The following is a 19,358-nucleotide window of genomic DNA, read 5'->3' as shown; positions in this document are numbered from 1 at the left end:
AGACAAACCAACAATGAACTCATCTACTTACAAATATTCTGTGTGTACCCAAAGCCTGTGCTGTAGACCTCTGTTATTGTCCTAAAACTATTAAGAACACGTCAATGAGCCACACTGTCGCACTGGGTCTCACGTTCCTTCATCATGAAGATTATGGCCACAGTATTTTGTTTAAAAACAGCTCCAAAAACGAATAACAGCAGTCTCCGGAGAGTAGTTCCATGTAAGGCAGCTGCCACCAGTGTTGGGAAGGTTACTTCTGAACTGTAATAGGTTACAGATTACTAGTTTGATTACACTTTTCTAAAAAACATTTTAAACTGTGACTGCAGTTACATTAACTTACCTGTAGATGTCCTCAGGTTTGACATTGAGCATTTTGATGTTGCCAGCATTTTTACCACAGTTAACAAATTTTACACTGAACAGTAATGTTCGAGCCCTTTTCTGATTTCAGATGGAAAATATTGTTGAATTTCCAGCACTAAAGACATTCTTGTTTGACAACATGGCAACCCACCTTGACACGGTCGGCTGGTCGCAGGCATGGCAAACTCAGGTTGCTTAGAGCTGTGTATTGATTTGATTGGCAGATGAGAGGCGGTGCAAATTTAAACAAGAGAACCAATCAGAAACACCACTCAAAATTTGGGAGCACACTGCCAAATGAATGGAGCCTGTCTAGACACAGAGACAGCTACTTGAAAGTCATCCCACCCTTGATGGTGTTGCACTCAAATTTGTTCCAACGGCTTTGCTGACCTATGTTGTCCAGAAATATGCCAAAAAAAAAGACATTCCTGCATGGTGAAAAGATGCGAAGCAACAGAATGATGAGCTTTTTGAAGCTTTTTACTGAAAAGAATATATTCGGATGTAACCCTTTTGTTATCACCAACATTTTGATTAGTAAGTTTCTCAGTAACTGTAACAGATTACAATTACAATCATTTTGTATTTTAATTACATAACTCCGTTACATGTAATTAGTTACTCCCCAACACTGCACATGTGCAGGAACACGGGTCCATATACAGTGCCTTGCTACATATCATAACCTCTTGATTTTGTACATTGCAAATAACTTTAGTGTAAAATCAAGAGGTTGTATTATGTAGCACAACAAGCTAGCGAAGCACATTTGCATCTGCTGTACAAGGAACTACTCTCCAGAGACTGAAAACGAGATCACTTGTAGTGTTTGGAGGCATTTCTAAACAAACTAAAGTGCCCACACTCTTCGGGGTGAAGTAACATATCATCCAGTGCTACAGTGACATGTTTTAATAGTTTTTGGGCAACAACAGAGATCTACAGCACAGAGGAATAAGACATGTCAGGCTCTGGATACAAACACAATACTATTAGGTAGATCAATTCATTGTTGGTTTGTCTCTGCACATGAGATTTGTTGACAATAAGAAAAACATAGGAAATCGTCAGCCTTAGCCTTTAATGCTGCAGGTGGGAGATTCACCGCAAGCATGAACTCAAGAGTGTAAAAATATTTTGGTTCAGTTTGGGTTGAAAGATGATTTCAGTGGCCAAACATGAGTGACTGGACTGGATTAGAGGCTGCTCATGTACAGTACATTTGTGTAAGAGCCTGCGGGAATTGGTAGCAGACAGCAGGAGCCAATGCAATAGAGTTTCTCCAGGTCACTCCTTCTCTGCATGGGGCCGTCTGAGGAAGGTTTTAAAAGCAGGTTTGGGCCCTGATGCTCCTCCCTCAGTAAGACTCCTGCAATCCTCTCTTCACATTCACACACAACACACCAGTTCAGACACACACACACACACACACACACACACTCACTCTTTAGAAGCTCCTATTAGGTTTAACATGACAGCCTTGTCTCACTCCTGATTCAAGAAGGAGGCAAGGACACAAACGCACTATTCACAGCAGGAGCAGACATACTGGAAACTGCCACTGTGTCATATACAAAGAAGTCACTACAGAGAAAGTTCTGATCTGGGACCAGTTGGAAGGACAAAATGGGTTTGTGGACAGCCCTGATTCTGGCCTTGCAGCTGCTAGTAAAACTGTGCTTACACGTGGAAGCCCAGGCTTTGGGTGAGTAATCTGAATTGTTTTAATTTAAATTTTCATATCAGTTATTTAAATTTCATTGTAATTTTCATGTGTCAATAACTGATTGCAACAGCTATGGCTGCTGCTGCTGGGGATAACAAGAATTCAAGAAATAAAAAGCACCTTTTCAGGTTTTCTGTTTAAATTTTAAGACACACACACACATATATATATACACACATACAGGTACACACACACACACAAAAAAAAAAGTCTGATTTTATTTGAAGGCTGTATTTTTCTGACATCCTGCCTGTGATGTAGAGCTCAATTTTCATTATCTGTCAAAAAAGATTTAATGGCTCCACCACTGGGTATTTTAACACACTATGTATGAGTCCAATGCATAATGGATAAAGCAGACTCTGTGAAAGGGAATATAATATGCAGACCCAAGGAACACAAAGGATTAGACTTGGTATGTGATACTCACCGAGATACGAATAAAATGCTAAATATCCCTGTCAGTTGTAAAAAGAGATAGGCTAGTGGAATAATTTTTTTGTGTTTGTGACAAGAATCAGGCAATAATACAGTATAAAAGTAGAAGTAGCTTACCAACTTTCAGTTGAAGTAAAGTAGTCAGTAGTCACCCTGCTTTTTATATCTATCCAGCCAGATCTGCTTGATTACTTCAGCTGAGGAGGTTCGGCTTTCTGGCTCGTATTAATTTAAACAAAGTCCCAGCTAGGTCACACACATGGGAATAATCAGACGTGATCTGGGCGCAATATTGAACTTCAAGTCACACATACACAGTCACACACAATTTTGTTCAAGGTCACTCGCAAAACTGAGCTGCAGACGACATGTAGAAATATTTATAGTTTATCAGCTCCTTACAAATCACTCTGGTGATTGATGGTGTACCTTTCATGCGCCCATTAATTCCTGCAATCTTTTGGCAATAGCTGCCTGATGTTATGTGTAAAAAAGAAAAGCCCAGATTAATGGAGTTCATCATCTATCATTTCCCTCGGAAATGGCTCATTGTCTGCATGACTGGAATTCACTGTGTTCAAAGGGTGTGTGACCAATTTAAAGCTGCAGTAAGTATGATTTTAGTAGCACAAAACAGCCATTCTAGTTTTGTATGGGTTATTGATCAATATTAATGTCTCAAGGATGGCTTCACTGGGAGCTGAGATTACTGGAATTCGAAACTCCCTTTCAACTCTGGGAACAAGCACTCTCTGCACAGGGACAGAGCACATCTCTAAACTGCAACCGAGAGCACAATATCATCATTATTACTCCATTATACATCACGAAATATTACATCTTTACTGGATCTCTGTTCTTGTTAGCGAGGTCACTGTTTATGTTATCTACATGCCGAAGTTGATGATGTAATTCCTTCATCACCAGTGGTGGTTGACTAAAACAACATGAAACTACAATAAATCACAGCTTTCTACATGCAAACCCCCAAATGTGAAGTATTTGTAAAACATTAAAATGAAGAATGCCGACCATTTGTATGCTTTACAGAGATCTATAACCATGATAAATGTTTATGCTGGTGTTAAGGAGAGGACAAGACACTGGATTACTTTATGGCTTTCAGCTAAACTAGTTTTATGAAGCTTGAAATCTGAGGTTAATCAGTGGGTGAAATGAGGCACTTTCTCAGAATCTCTGCTGTAAGATGACCCTGACCCCCACAAAAACCCCTGTCCAGAGGACTTATGAACAGTGGGACTGTGTGCTTTTGAATAAGTGTGCATGTGCATGTTTTTTTTTTTTTTTTTTTTTTGTGTTAACCCTAAAACAAAAAGCATGCATTGAGATTCACTTCTTCTCTTGTTGTTTTTGTTAATTTTTCTCCTTTTGTTAATTTAATGGACCAATACTAAGTCATGCTGAGTAAAAAAACAGATCTGTTTGTGTAACACGCTCCAGGTTGATGACTGATGATTTTGAACATAAAAGACCACAAATCAAAGGCATCTCATTGTTTGGTGAAAGTGATTTTGACAATACTATATAACCAGGCATTTTCAGTGGCTTAGTCATATTTAACTACACACGTTTTTAAAGCTCCCGTGTTGTGCTGAAGTACACCATGTGCCGGATGAAAACACAAGGGACCAGAGGAGAGAGATAAAAGAAAGAAGGAGAGATCTCCGGGGATCATACTTTGCATTCTTGGCTGACAATGGCCAATCTCTGGGAGCATTTGGGAGCAATTTTGCTCCCTCACGACAGTGGGCCTTGCAGACTGCTTTTAGGGTACTTATGTATTCATGATGTGTGCAGATGGTGGACTAGAGATTCACTGCACATCCTCCAGTGGCCTGCCCAGCTCCCAAGTCACTTTATTAAAGGAACACTCAAACCATAAGCACAAGTATACAGCCTCTCTCTGGCATTTCACTCCTCAGTCTAAATCCTGTCATACCTCTGCCTGTGACAACAATGAATTAATTGTGAGTGATGAAATGAGAGCTAATGTAGATTTTATCAGATGAATAGCTTTGTTAGGGATCTAACGCAATTAACACCTAACATCTAATAGTCACAGTATATATCTTGATTTGCTTCAAAATCCACACCCTTGTGATTACTCTGAGCCAGCTCTGCTTGACAAGTTTGTGTTAACTGATTGACACAGGGTCTCACAAGAGCAACAAACACTGGGTCAACATCATCATCATCATCTTCTCATCGACTCAGGATGTATTTACTCTGGGATCTGAGTGCAGCTGCATGTTGTTAATATTCATACCTCATCATCTATTACCCCTGTGCCTTACCGCTTCTCTCTTTCCCATCCCTGTCAACAGTCTATGATCTGCTCACCTCGCCCGATTGCCTGCCAGACCTGCTGCAGGGGGGTCTGGCTGAGCAAGGGGTGAACGAGGCTTTCATCCTAACCACCTTCAAGCTGCAGCCCAAGACCGGAACGACTGTGTTTGGCCTGTATAACCCGAGGGACAACAGCAAATACTTTGAGTTCACTGTGATGGGGAAGCTCAACAGAGGTATGAAAGAGGCTCTGTTACAGTTTAAAGCTGCACTAATCAATCATTTTTATATTACTAATGGGTTAAATGACTATGTGTAAACTGAAAGGGAGAAAAAAAAATCACCCAATTCTGCAGTCCAGTTTAGTTACAGCCTGCAAATTTAATGTTTAGTTCACCCTCACCACATTCTGCAACCCTGTTTCCAGCTGGAAAAGGCAGCTGTTTTTAACAAAAATTCAGATAAACCTACTGCCCAACACCAAACATCAGACAGACAAAATTAGCAACTGGCTTGTGAACATAGTGAAGTATTTAAAAGCTTAAGAGTCAGATATTTTCCTCAGAACTTGGTGCAGACCAAAACAGACCTGAAAAGAGAGAGAACATTTAACCTGGATTTGTTAGATGGCAGAAACATGACTACAAATGCATGTAATGTTGTCTGCTCTATGTGTAAATAAGCTATTGTTTGCTAACACTTTGCCATAATAACATTATAAGGTGATAATATGTGAATGCTGCGTTTACTGCTTGTTATGCTGCCCCCAAGTGGCCAGAAAAAAACATCAGTTTGAAATAAGAATTAAATATATTGCTTTGATGTTGAGCTAAGATGAAAAGCTTAAAAAGCTTCACAGTGAGTTCCATGTATTTCCATCACAACCTAAGTACAAATATTTGTTGTCGATCAGTATTTTCTCTTTCTCTCTTTCAGTGATCAATCACTGACCACAGTTAATAGTGGTATCTAGCCATGCAGATAGTTGTAGTTTAATTTTGAGATATCTGCCTCTGAAAAAGTCTCTATCCACATCAATACAATAGAATGGATTTTAGTTTTTGGTGCTCACAGCTTTGAAAACATACATTTAAAAACTTCAACAGCAAGTAACTTTTACTAAAACATTGGAAAACATCAGATCTACCTTCAGTGCAGTATTGACTAAATGATTTGTTTGATACCCTTGACTTTGAAAGAATCAAGTATGTGCTACAGGAGAAACTTCAGGACTTTAGTAATAATGTGGCTCCATTTCATTGCGTTTCAAGAAGTCCATACAAGTTCTGAAGGAAATTCTTATCCTTTATCAGAAAGTTTTTAGAGGACTAGTCTAGAATGACAATTGGAAGGGTAGTGCGTTTTTTATGTCTTTCTTAACATCTTGACTGTAATTTCTGTACTTTTCTTTGGATTTTCTGTTTGTTTTGTCAGCTGGTGCGCTCCCTATGTTTGGCTGTGCTGGCTTCACGGAAAATTGAAGCATAAAACTGTCCCAAACTTTGTGAATACTAACAGAGCTTTAATAAAAAATACTTTTAACAGAAAAACTTGACAGCAAAACATCTTCTCAGAGTCCCTCTTACTTTGGATTATCCACTGAAAACCCTGTCAACAGATTCTTTGTTAAGTAGTTTCTAATAAAAAACATTACAATGAGGTCGCTGTGTCTGTCTGATGTTGTTCCTGGAAAGAGGAGTTGCTGTTGAATTTTTAAAATGTCATTATTCAACGCTGTGATCATAAATAATAAAATCCCATTAAACCTCCATTGTATTTGGGTACCTGACAAAATAAAACCAAAACTATCTGAATGGCTTAATGCCTCTATGGGTCAGTTGGAAACTATGTTTTTGTAATTTGGCTGAACTAACCCTTTAAATACTTCCCGAAACCCTTTCTCATCTCTTCCTCCATTATCTCTGTTTGGCAATCCCGGCTTCTTCTCTCCCTTCGTCCTGTCCTCCCATAGCTGTGTTACGCTACCTGCGGAGTGACAAGAGGATGAGCTCAGTAACCTTCAACAATCTGGTGCTGGCGGACGGCCAAATACACCGACTGTTGTTCCACCTGAGGGGACTGCAGCAGCAGGGGCCAGGAGGGGTTGAGCTGCATCTGGACTGCAGACTGGTGGAGACGATCAGGGATCTCCCTGCTGTGTTCCAGGGCTTGCCAGCAGGCTATGGTATGGTGGAGCTAAAGACCATGCAAGCCAAAGACCAGGTGATCCATCACTTACAGTATTTCCATACAATGATGAAGATGTTTCTGTCCCAATAATGGATCTGGAGGCTTACAGTTGGCTTAGTTGTTACTTTGACCTGTTTTATTCTTACAGGAGAGTTTAGACGAGCTCAAGCTGGTGGTCGGTGACTCCTTTGAGAATGTTGCCTCATTACAAGACTGCCATTTCCAACAAAGAGACTCCGTTCAAACTCTGGGTAAGAATCTTTTCAGTTGATGTAAATGTCCAAGGAGACGGCCAAATGTTTCCCAGGAAAACAATCACAGTGGTAGGAAAACAATAGTCAATGTTTGTTAGAGTGAGTTGAGAGCTGGCTCAGAAAATCCCCCACCTCTGCTAAATAACAGTTCCTTTCTCTCAGGGGTCAACACGAAACAGCTGTCCAATCAAATGCTGGAGTTAACGAAGGTGATAAATGAGCTGAAAGACGTCCTCATTCAGCAGGTGAGGCCACTTAATTCCTGCTTCCTCACCCCTGACCTCCCCAACAGCTTGCCTGACTTCATACAAACGTATTTTATGTTTGACCCTTTGCAGGTCAAAGAGACCTCATTTCTCAGAAACACCATCTCAGAGTGTCAGGCCTGTGGTAAGATAATCACCAACAACAGTCATGCCACTCACCAGTGAATATAATGCTTAATGACTACTTTTGGATAGTGTAACAAATAAAAACGTTCTTCTGTCGTTTAAAGGTCTCGGTGGAACTGAGGTGGAGAAACCAAAGTGTGCCCCAGGTGTCTGTTTCCGTGACGATATGTGTATAGAGACAGTGGATGGTGTTGAGTGTGGACCCTGTCCTGATGGATACACTGGAGACGGTTTCAGCTGTGATGATGTGGATGAGGTAAGGTTACTGTACTCTTCTATGCTTATGAGAATCAGTGACTTCAAGATCAACAGACTTGGGACATTTATACAAAGTCAGTGCTTTCATTTTAAGGCTAGAACTTGGGTTAATAGTTAAAATTATAGTTATGTCAAAGTTAAGTTGGTCTAGCTAGACAAAAAATCATATGTACTTTATATATTCCCAGTTGACAACATAGAAACATCTGGTTTGGGATCCAGATGTAGAACATGTGAACTAACAGAGTTTTTAAATCCACCCCTTAACCCCAGTTTAAACTGAAATGATGCATCCTTGAACCATAGCATGGAACTTGATGCCATTGAAAAATGATAATAACTTCATTTGTATTGGACCTTTCATTCAAAGATGTAGTCCAAGTCCAAGATGTAGTTCAAGTGCTTTACAAAACAAGATCAAAAACAAAGTTAGGCCAAAAACTAAAATGAATTAAAAAAAACAACAAACCCGATAACAATAGGTAAAAAAGTTTGATCACAATACAATAAAGCATGAAAAGTGATGCCAACAAAGTCAAAAAGTTACCCCAAAATAAAAGCCAAATCAAAAAGCTAGGTCTTTAATCTCTTTTTAAAATTTCCAAAGGAGGTTGCTGTTCTAAGATTCAAGGGGAGTGCCATAAAAACAGAAAGCAGCCTCACTATATGTCTTGTGGGACACCTTAGGAACTTCTAAAAGAAAGGCAGTGAAAGATCTGAGAGTCCTTGTTAGAGCATAAAATGAAAGGCAGTAGCTGATATGTGAATGTGCCATGTTATGTGAGGCTTTATAGTCAAGTAAAAGGACTTTAAAATCAGTTCTAAAAGTAGAATGTACAATGGTGTGTGACAGAGGTGTAGCTTCACTGTATTCTACTTATCTTATGTCCCATATAGCAATTAACATGCTTATTAATCAGCAATGTGGCAGTGAAGGACCAACAGCCAAAGTTTTGTCCATCTCCCCAATTTCATGCTGAAAAGAAGATAAACAACCATGTAATGAGAGCCTGAGTAATGTGCAAAAAGTCATATTTTGTTGAATTTCTATGAGAGAAGAAGTGTGGGCCTGAGGCTCTTGACATAATTTGTATATTTCCACACGGCAACACTGCTGTTGAATACACAAACCAGTAAACAGGGCCTGCAGTTAGCATTAGTCATTTTGAATGGTCTTTTAAAAGTATTTGGGGGGCATTATGCCTTTATTAAAAAATAATCTTAGCAGAGATGTGACAAGAAATGTGTTGGAGGGAGTTGTGTGACATGCAACAAATGTCTGCAACTAAGAATCAAACCGGTTACAATACTGTATACATGTATACATATAATGTTAAAATCTGTATATGTAAAAAAGTCCTAATTGGACTAGTGTCTAGAGTTTTGTTTCTCCAAGCTGAGGACTGAGTTCTTAGTGAGGTGCCATGGGAATTAAAATAATTTGAATACATCAGAACAGGGTTTTTCAAGGCCCCAAAAGGTTTATTAGAAATTAGAGGAGTTCACCACTTAGAAACCTTAGAAATCTGACAATGGGATCATCAAACAGGAACACGAAAGCGCTAAACAGAAGCTAAAATGGCATCGTGAGGTTTAGGAACCAAGCAGGGAAGGTAAAAGTTCAGGAATTTAATTTGAAGTTAAGGCATGACTTGACGGAGGTTCTCATAAGGATAGAAGTACAAGGATGTGTGTGTGTGTGTGTGTGTGTGTGTGTGTGTGTGTGTGTTTGCCTGTCTTTTCGTGTTTGTAGTGACCTCTCTTCTAAGGACCGGCCCCTTCAGCATTCGCTTTTTTGCATGAGCAAAATTGTCATCAAACCTAAAAAGCTTTTGGGGAGAAGCCCTGTGAGAGCCACATACATTTTGCAGCTTCAACACAGCTCATGTCCTCCTTTCTGCAGTGCCAGTTTAACCCCTGCTTCCCTGGAGTGAAGTGTGTGAACACGGCCCCAGGCTTCCGCTGTGAGGCCTGTCCTCTGGGCTACACCGGCCTGCCAGTGGAGGGTGTGGGTGTTTTGTTTGCCCAGAACAACAAACAGGTAAAAGAGTGGATAAAATATGGAGGACACAAAGACAAAATGAGAATAGAATAGAAACTGGATGCATGGTATTTACAACAAAGACAATTTTAATTACAAAGACATAAAACACAATTATAAAGAGTGCTACAAGAGATTAAACATATCGCAAGCTTTAGCTCTTGGGGTATTATAGCCTCTTCATTGTGCATTTTATGCAGTAATTATTGTAAAAATGACATCTGAAGACAAGGCAAGAAGGGATGTTGTTATAAAAACAAACTCTGGAGAATTTCACATCTAACATTAGACTCATATCAAAAAATTCAGGTCTGTGATGACATTGACGAATGCGAAGGACCCGACAACGGAGGCTGCACCGCAAACTCAGTTTGTCACAACTCTGTGGTAAGACTGCTGTAAAATGTTATCTGACCACTACACACATGGCTCATGTGGGACTATTTTTTCATTTGTGTGGCTTTCCAATTGTCGACACAAAGAAACCAGATGTCTTCATTCCTCCACAGGGCTCTTATAACTGTGGCAGCTGTAAGTCAGGCTTCACAGGAGATCAGGTGAAGGGATGTAAGCCAGAGATCAGCTGTACAAACAGCTTGACCAACCCCTGTGATATCAATGCCCAGTGCATTGTAGAGAGAGACGGATCAGTCTTTTGTCAGGTAGGATTTCACACTACTAACACCATGTCATATACTTTGTGCACACATACTGTATATAACTCCACATACATGCTGTCTGAGCTCCTGTGGACTTTAATTTGTCTTCTCAGTGTGGAATTGGCTGGGCTGGTAACGGATACCTGTGCGGGAAGGATACCGACATTGACGGATACCCAGATGAGAAGCTCAAGTGCAAGGATCTGAACTGTAGAAAGGTAACAAAGGCACAAATTGTCAACAACTGCAACTTTGCTGGGATAGGCAGGTCTTTTTTAAATTCTTTTACTCTAATATCCCTTCACAGGATAATTGCATGTTCGTTCCTAACTCCGGTCAAGAGGATGCCGACAAGGATGGCTATGGAGACGCCTGTGATGATGATGCAGATGGTGATGGTATTCCAAATGAGCAGGTTGGTGGAAAATAAATGCATGCAAGCATTTTGGGGTGCAATTAACGATTATTTTCATTCATTCGTCTGTTGATTTCTTTCTTGAATCCCCCTTGAATCTCTCAGTTAATTTTTTTGTCTAGTCAGAGAACAGTGAAAAATGCCACCACAATTCCCCTTAAGCCCAAGGTGATATCTTCAAATTGTTTGTTTTGTCCAACCAACAGTCTAAAACCCAAAGACATTCAATTACAAGCATATAAGACAAAGAAAAGCATCACATCATCACAATGAAGAAGCTGTAACCAGAAAATGTTGTAGACATTCTTGCTTGACTAAGAGGAATAATTTGACATTTTTGAAAACTCGCTTCCTCTCTAAGAGTTCGATTAGAAGATTGATTCCATGTTTGTATGCTAAACATGAAGCTGGTTAGCTTAGCTTAGCATAAAGACTGAGGGAAACAGCTGGCCTATCCAAAGGTTAAAAATCTGTCTACCAGCACCTCTGAGGCTCATTAATTAACATGTTTTATCTAATTTGTTTAATTAGCACAAAAATCCAAGTGTACCAATGACAATTTGTAAAAGTCACTGCACCCCGGATAAGAAATAGTCCGGCACACAACACCCGTGAAACCACAACATGTTGTTTATACACTGGGGTTTTTGCATGCATCAAAAAAGATATAACATGTTAATTATGGAACTTTAGAATTGCTAGTAGACAGCTCTTGTTACTTTTAGACATACAGGCCCAGGCTAGCTGTTCCCCCGTTTCCAGTCTTTACATTAAGCTAAGCTAAGCTAACCATCTGCTGGCTTTAGTTTCATATTTAACGTTGAGACATGACAGTGGTATCAATGTTATCATCTAACTCTTGGCAAGAGAGCAAATAAGCATATTTCCCAAAATGTTGAACTATTACTTTAAACAGTTTTCAAAATAGTTTCCAGTTGGTAGACTAATGGAGTTATCAACTTATCATTTCAGCTCTAAAGCACACAGAGGCACACACTCCTAGTGCACAATCACCTACTAACATCCCACATGAAAGTTTTTGCAAGACACACATTTTCATGGATAACCAAACACACACACACAAAAGCCTGTACACTGATAAAAATGTACATGCTGTGAATGAGACCTTTTTGCTCTCTGTGTGTCTCAGGACAACTGCTGGTTAAAGCCCAACGTGGACCAGAAGAACAGTGATAAGGACAGCCACGGCGATGCCTGTGATAACTGCCGCATGGTGGAGAACCCTGACCAGAGGGACACTGACAGCGACGGCAAAGGAGACGCCTGTGATGACGACATGGATGGAGATGGTATGGACAGGAATTACATCACTAACACTGATGCTCATGTTATATAACCAGCATCACTGAAGGCACTCACTGTTATGACTTATTACTCTGCTCTCTCCTTCACATTTCCTCCAGGATATTATGCAAGAATCATGCTCATGTAGTCAGGTTTTACAGTCTCTCTCTAAATCATGTTGTAGACATTGTTATGAGCCAGCTGAGGCATGAGAAACAGCATTGCCAACAAAAAGAGAAAAGCCAATTCCAAAAGCAGTCTGACTCCAGAGTGAACACAAGCTTTGATCATTCACCAGTATGATTACACCTCAAAAAATCCCCACTGGACAGAAGATAGTTTTTCCTCTATCGCTGCTGCTTGACCTTTATGTATTTATGATGCCTCCCTGTGATGAATAAAAAATAGCATCTGAACTCAAACTGGTGTTAACCCTCATAGCCAGTGCAACAGTGCATCCAAGTGGTGAAATTACAAACAACATGCTATGAAATGATTCAGTTGATCTTAAAATGGATGTAATATTGTTATACGTTGTTATACATTATACTATGTAATATATTGGCTTAATATGAAATGTAAATTTCAATAGAAATCACCTCTGGATACAAAATACATGACAATTATGTATATCCACTGTACAGGAGGTAGAAGTGGGTCTGATAGCTAAATAAAACACTATCTGTCTCCTCTGGGTGACTGGCGAGCAGGCCTGAAGAACTTCCTGGACAACTGCCAGCGTGTCAAGAACAAAGACCAGCTGGACCGGGATGGAGATGGAGTGGGAGACGCCTGCGACAGCTGCCCCGACATCCCCAACCCAAACCAGGTCAGCCAGAGATAGATAGATAGATAGATAGATAGATAGATAGATAGATAGATAGATAGATAGATAGATAGATAGATAGATAGATAGATGTGTTGGAAGATGTTTTTTAGTGAACTCTGTGCTCTTGTTTCAGTCTGATGTTGATAATGACCTGGTCGGAGACTCCTGTGACACAAACCAAGACAGGTAATAATACTGATACAGTCTCTGTGTTGTGTTCTTATAGATATCAGACATGAGGTTTCTACTACTTCTAGTAGCTTTTGTTTACGTCATGTGCTTCATGTTACTTCCCCTGTAGCGATGGCGACGGTCACCAGGATACCAAGGATAATTGCCCATTCGTAATCAATAGCTCCCAGCTGGACACTGACAAAGACGGGCAGGGTGACGAGTGTGATGATGACGATGACAATGATGGAATCCCAGATACAATGCCACCAGGACCAGATAACTGCCGGCTGGTACCAAACCCTGACCAGACTGATGACAACAGTGAGTATCAGTCCTAAATACACAGCACTTTCATACTTTCACAATGAAATCAGTTCACTGTGATGTACTGTAACTGACATGTATAGTTTAAAAAATATTGCTGATATCTTTGACTGAAAACCAGCCTCATGCTCAGAGATAAATGTCCATAATTTCATTTCAACATCCATATACACCCTGAACTGTCTCACTGACCTTTACGAGCAATTTTGGGCCCCAATTTCACGCCCACACAGATCAAGCAAAGCAACCTTAAGCAGATTAAGTGGCAATTGTTTGGCAGGTAAAAGCACAATTTTTTGTGCCTGCACCCATTTAGCAATTTTGTGACTCATGGTGACATTACTTGAGTGAAAATTGGCTCTGCAGTCAATGAGAGCAGAGTGTCAATTCAAATCGAGTGGGTCAGGGCAGTTTTAGTTGGCTGTCTGGGTGTTCAGTGATGTAGAGCACAGTGAGACCTTCAGGGTGTCCCAGAGATGTTTCTTAGAGTTATATGATCAATTGTGTCCTAAGAATGTACATCTCTACTTGTGCTTCTGGCACCATGATGAAGAAATTGTCATTTTCCCTGTACATGGTCAACAGGTTGGTCAAAAGGTTTGTTTACCTGTTTTAAAGCTTGCAAAGGAAAATCATCACGATGCCCACGTTGGGTGAGACATTAACACATTTGCCAAATTAAGCGAGTAGCACCAAATTAATGTGCAGTCAGTGGTAGTTGCTGTGCATCTACAGTCTATAATCTATTATGACACCAACATGGAAAGAAAACTCAGTCATTTATTTCCCTCCATTAAATAAACCTCGTCATCAGACAGATTTGGAACTTCACATGGCGTATTTCAAGATACACACTCAGTAGAGCGGCGTAAAACCACCTAATGTCCTGGAAAGACTACGGAAAATGCCTCATAACAGTTTTTAATTCTGAAAAAAAAAAACACAGCAAGGTGCAGACCAGAGTGAGCGTAAATATAAGTCTGTCAAAATAATACAAAAGTAATATACAGTCTTGTTCTTTTGCTAAAGTGTGAATGGCCCTTTAATAAAGGACATTATTTACCATTCAGCAGCATATTTAGGATGTTTTATAATCATGCCCTGCAGCTCTGCAGTTTCTGGACAAGGACATCAGTTTATTTTAGAGGCAGGCCGTTTTAACATTTTTCAAGATAAAATCGCCTCATTATGGCAAAGCAGGAAACGCGCTGAATTTAAAAGGAGTGAAACGAGATAAACACTTAATCAAGTGTCTGCACTTGTACCTTGATCATGAAATAATGATCTATTGCCTTTTGTGCTTTAATCTAAACTGGCTTTAATCCCCCTCTCTTGCCCCTCAGATGATGGAGTTGGAGATGTGTGTGAGTCTGACTTTGATCAGGACAAAGTGATCGACAGGATTGACAACTGCCCCGAGAACGCTGAGGTTACCTTGACTGACTTCAGGGCCTATCAAACAGTTGTGCTGGACCCTGAGGGCGATGCTCAGATTGACCCCAACTGGGTTGTTTTGAACCAGGTGAGATTATTAAGTGCTGAAACAGCAACTTCAAGGTAATGTATAGTTGAAAACTAAATGTACAGTGTATGCAAAAGTCATTTTATTAGACCCAAAACTATTAACTATTCTCTCTTTTGCACACAGGGAATGGAAATTGTTCAGACCATGAATAGTGACCCAGGACTTGCTGTTGGTAAGATGTACTGTATTTCCTCTCTGAGTTGAATATCAGTCACTAAATACACAGTGTTCTCCAAAAAAATCTAAACACAAATAACATATGCTTTCTGTTGGTCAGGTTACACGGCTTTCAGTGGTGTGGACTTTGAGGGGACGTTTCACGTGAATACAGTGACTGACGACGACTACGCCGGCTTCATCTTTGGCTACCAGGATTCATCCTCCTTCTATGTGGTGATGTGGAAGCAGACTGAACAGACCTACTGGCAGGCAACACCATTCAGAGCTGTGGCTGAGCCCGGCATCCAGCTTAAGGTGAAAACATCAACAAGTCATGTCACAAATCCCCAGGACCAGATTCATCCTATTTTTATCCCTAAACATATTTTCCACATTTCAGCCTTTCTCTTTTGCGCCTGCTTCCATATCCCTCCTCACTCCGCTGTGTCTCTCTGTCTCTGTTCGTCAGGCTGTGAAGTCGAGATCGGGCCCCGGGGAGCATTTGAGAAACTCATTGTGGCACACCGGAGACACCACCGACCAGGTGCGTCTGTTGTGGAAGGATCCAAGAAATGTTGGCTGGAAGGACAAGGTGTCCTACCGTTGGTACCTGCAGCACCGCCCACAGGTTGGATACATCAGGTACGACAAAACATGCTTTAGATATTTGTTTAGATATTTAAGTCCAACTGAAATTAAATTGTATATTTTTCATATTGTATAATTATATTATATATTTTCATGTCTTGCAAAAAGCAATAACGTGGCCTTCGATCATAGGCAAAGCAGACAGTCACACTAAGCCTGATAGCATCCTGCTACACAACACAAGAGCAAAAGACTCTGAATAACAACTCACATTAGCTTTCCTGCTAAAGTCTCCTTCTAATTTAACTTACAAACATGAACACACATCTTGTCCTGCACCTTAGCTTGTTGAAAGTGCTGCCAAACATTCACTGGGGAAAAGTGCACCACTAACGTCAGTTAGCAGGCTAGACAGACAATAAGCTGCTCAGCTGCAGTACATTAAACAGCATGTGAACATACCTGCAAATGTCAATTCAGACCATTAGATGCTGGTTTGGTCTTTGCACTTTAAATTCCTTGTTAGCAACGCACTGTCTGACTTGTAGCCGCAGTGGTTTGTTTACTTTGTCTCCGTTCTGTACTGTGTTAGCCTGCCAGCTAATGTAAATCAAACAAGCCTCTGACAAACCCCTCCAGTCAGCCCTCCATTTCTGATATTTTTTCTTCATTCTAATACAAAACTATTAACAATAAATTTAAAAATCATTATTTTTGACTGCAAAGAGGGATGAATAAATGTGATTTCAGTTGAACCTTAGCACCATGCAAGCCTTGCAGTCCAAATCATCCCCTCATGCTGAATCTCCTTTCTTGTTTCTCTTTTGTATTAAAAGATGTGTAAAGAGGGTAGTAAGCCCCCCAACAGAGATGCCCAAATCCCTTCTTGTGTTTTGTTTAGGGCTCGCTTTTATGAGGGAACTGAGCTGGTGGCCGACTCTGGTGTGACCATTGACACAACCATGAGGGGAGGACGACTTGGCGTGTTCTGCTTCTCTCAAGAAAATATCATCTGGTCTAATCTGAAATACCGTTGCAATGGTGAGGAAAGACTTATGTTTCTATGTTTCTTAGCAAGCTTGTTTTTTTATTGTTCTTATTTTTAATACATATCTTCCTTCATGACCTTTCTGACTTCTGGAAAGTGGGACACTATCACATTTCATCTCAATGCATAAACAAGACTACAACTGTAAATAAGATTAGTTTAGCCTCACTACATTTAAGACAACTTTGAACTTGTCTCACGATACCAAACGTTTCTCTTCCACAGACACCATCCCTGAGGATTTCCAGGAGTTCAGCACTCAGCATGGTGTCGACTCACTCTAAAGTCAAGACAAAAATATGACACCAGATCTCCAAAGAATGTATGACGGGGTGTGTGTATGTAAGTGTGCGTGAGTGTGGGAGAGTGTGGGATATGTTTCTATCTGTGTATTGATGTGTACAGTCTCTGTGCATATATGACCACAATCTTTGTACTGTATGTGCATAATATCATGTCTGACTTTCCTTTTCCCAGACATGTCCTCCTATTTAGTCAACTCATAAAGACTCCAGCTGAGCTTGTTGTGCTGAATATTGTAAGTTATAATGAATTTTACCAAATGTGACACAACACAATGTGGCATGAGGTGGCATAGGAGGACAAACATGTGACATAACACAATATAACATAACATATGGCTCATAATGGACATTTTACAGTGACTTGAGTTCCACCATTTCATATACTTTAAGCAAAGAAGGACCCAGTGGCTCCCAGTTTCCAATAGGTATATTTACATATTCATTTCTTTAAATGTTTATAATAAATCATGATAGAAACAGTACTTTGCTCCGATTCTGCAGTTGATAAGAAAGTTGTAGCTGATGTATAGTATTATAATCATGTCCAAAAACCTGTTTTGTGATCATTAAGGGGTTGTATTGTGTCAACCGTTAAGCTTTTTGTTTAACTATCAGCATGATATTTTTTACTCCTTTTGTGGAGACGATGAACAGACCTGAACAGACCTGAACAGACAGAGTTTGACCAAGACCAAGATTGTGCCTTGCCTCTAGATGATTAACTTAAATCTTGGTGTAACCTTGTTTTCATCATGTTTTCTATCATTCGGTTTTCAAGATCTTGATCATTTCATTTCTATGTAGTCGTGAACTTGGTCAAAATAAAGGGCTTTAAAATATACTGAAATCCCTGTTGATGTTGATTTAAATTTAATATTCAACATTTTCCTCTAAAATGTTTACATGTTTTGATGTTTCGATGTGTTTCTAATGTGACCCAATGTTTGCTTGAATGCCAGAGGACAACCATACAGTACAAACTATACCTGCATACCACTAATTAACCATCTGAATGCATGAAAATTACCACTCAAAACAATCCTCTACTTAGTTACTGGTGCATTCTCCTTTTGCTCAGAGAGTGATACTTATGAAACAAAGGCGACTGTTTTGCTTGAGCAGGAAATACTTTCCTAATAAGAACATTCTTATCCCGGATTAACTGCTGAGAGAGACTTTGGTCTTTGATCCAGGAAGGAGTGCTGCGGAAAAGAGACAGGGATGAAGGTTTTTTAGGCTTTAATATAGTCAAAAGGAGGACACATAACATCATGCAGATTATTTTATGTCTACCTATTTCATCAAGTGTATATACCTTCATTAACTTAGCTGGTATCTGGTAAATAGCTATATGATACAGGATCTGTGACTCACAGAGGTAAGAAAGAATGCTTCTGTAATTTTTATTATGTAGAAAGTTACATGACATCACCATGTATAATGATGCAGTGTGGCTTCATTTTGCTAAAGGTGCTCTTGTCTTGATAAAAAAACAATAAAATGTAACTGGTAAATTCAATAACAACACAATGTTTTGCCCACTCTGTATTACTTGAATGTGTTGAGAATATTTAGAAATTAATAAATCAGATAATAAATCAAGAGGCAATAAATCCATATCGAGTAATATTTTTGCAGCTATGGATGAAAACCTGAGCAGATCTTTCGGTTCTTTCCTGAGCAGTGTTTTGCTTTTGGTCCAGAGGTAGAATTACTCAGTTAAGAATTGTATCTATTTATCTAATGATTGATTGATTTGTTAGTTGGTTGTTGGTATGAAGATCGATGCTCTCACTGTTATACTATAGTGTAACTTAATTTTATTTCAAATTAAATTAGCATAAAATGATTGGATTAGCACCGGCTATGCACCTCCAATCCAGAAATAAGAGTGCGGTCACAGTTTCTAACTCACGGCAGCAATTTGCAGCATTATAGGAAAAAAACAACACCCAAGGACTTTATAAAAACACTCAAATAAAGGAAATAACTCAAATTAAACTAAAATCAAGGAAGGAGCAAAGCAAAATAAAAGCAGATGCACTGAAG

General features: G+C 39.7%; 1 protein-coding gene across 1 annotated transcript; it reads left to right on the top strand.

Moving 5' to 3' along the window:
* Positions 1–1,726: 1,726 nt before the first annotated feature.
* thbs4b (thrombospondin 4b) lies at positions 1,727–18,150 on the top strand. Its single transcript, XM_044334435.1, has 22 exons — positions 1,727–2,077; positions 4,882–5,079; positions 6,816–7,066; positions 7,182–7,284; positions 7,450–7,532; positions 7,626–7,677; positions 7,784–7,935; positions 9,841–9,978; positions 10,288–10,365; positions 10,488–10,640; positions 10,751–10,855; positions 10,945–11,052; positions 12,203–12,362; positions 13,068–13,186; positions 13,320–13,372; positions 13,488–13,681; positions 15,028–15,206; positions 15,333–15,381; positions 15,487–15,683; positions 15,838–16,010; positions 16,858–16,997; positions 17,230–18,150. The coding sequence occupies exons 1-22, from the start codon at positions 1,999–2,001 to the stop codon at positions 17,286–17,288; spliced, it is 2,823 nt and encodes a 940-aa protein (XP_044190370.1). The 5' UTR covers positions 1,727–1,998; the 3' UTR covers positions 17,289–18,150.
* Positions 18,151–19,358: the final 1,208 nt, after the last annotated feature.

This window comes from Thunnus albacares, chromosome 18 (genome assembly GCF_914725855.1).
Source record: "Thunnus albacares chromosome 18, fThuAlb1.1, whole genome shotgun sequence".
NCBI classification, from domain to species: Eukaryota; Metazoa; Chordata; class Actinopteri; order Scombriformes; family Scombridae; genus Thunnus; species Thunnus albacares.
This window is presented reverse-complemented; position numbering and strand designations above follow the sequence as displayed.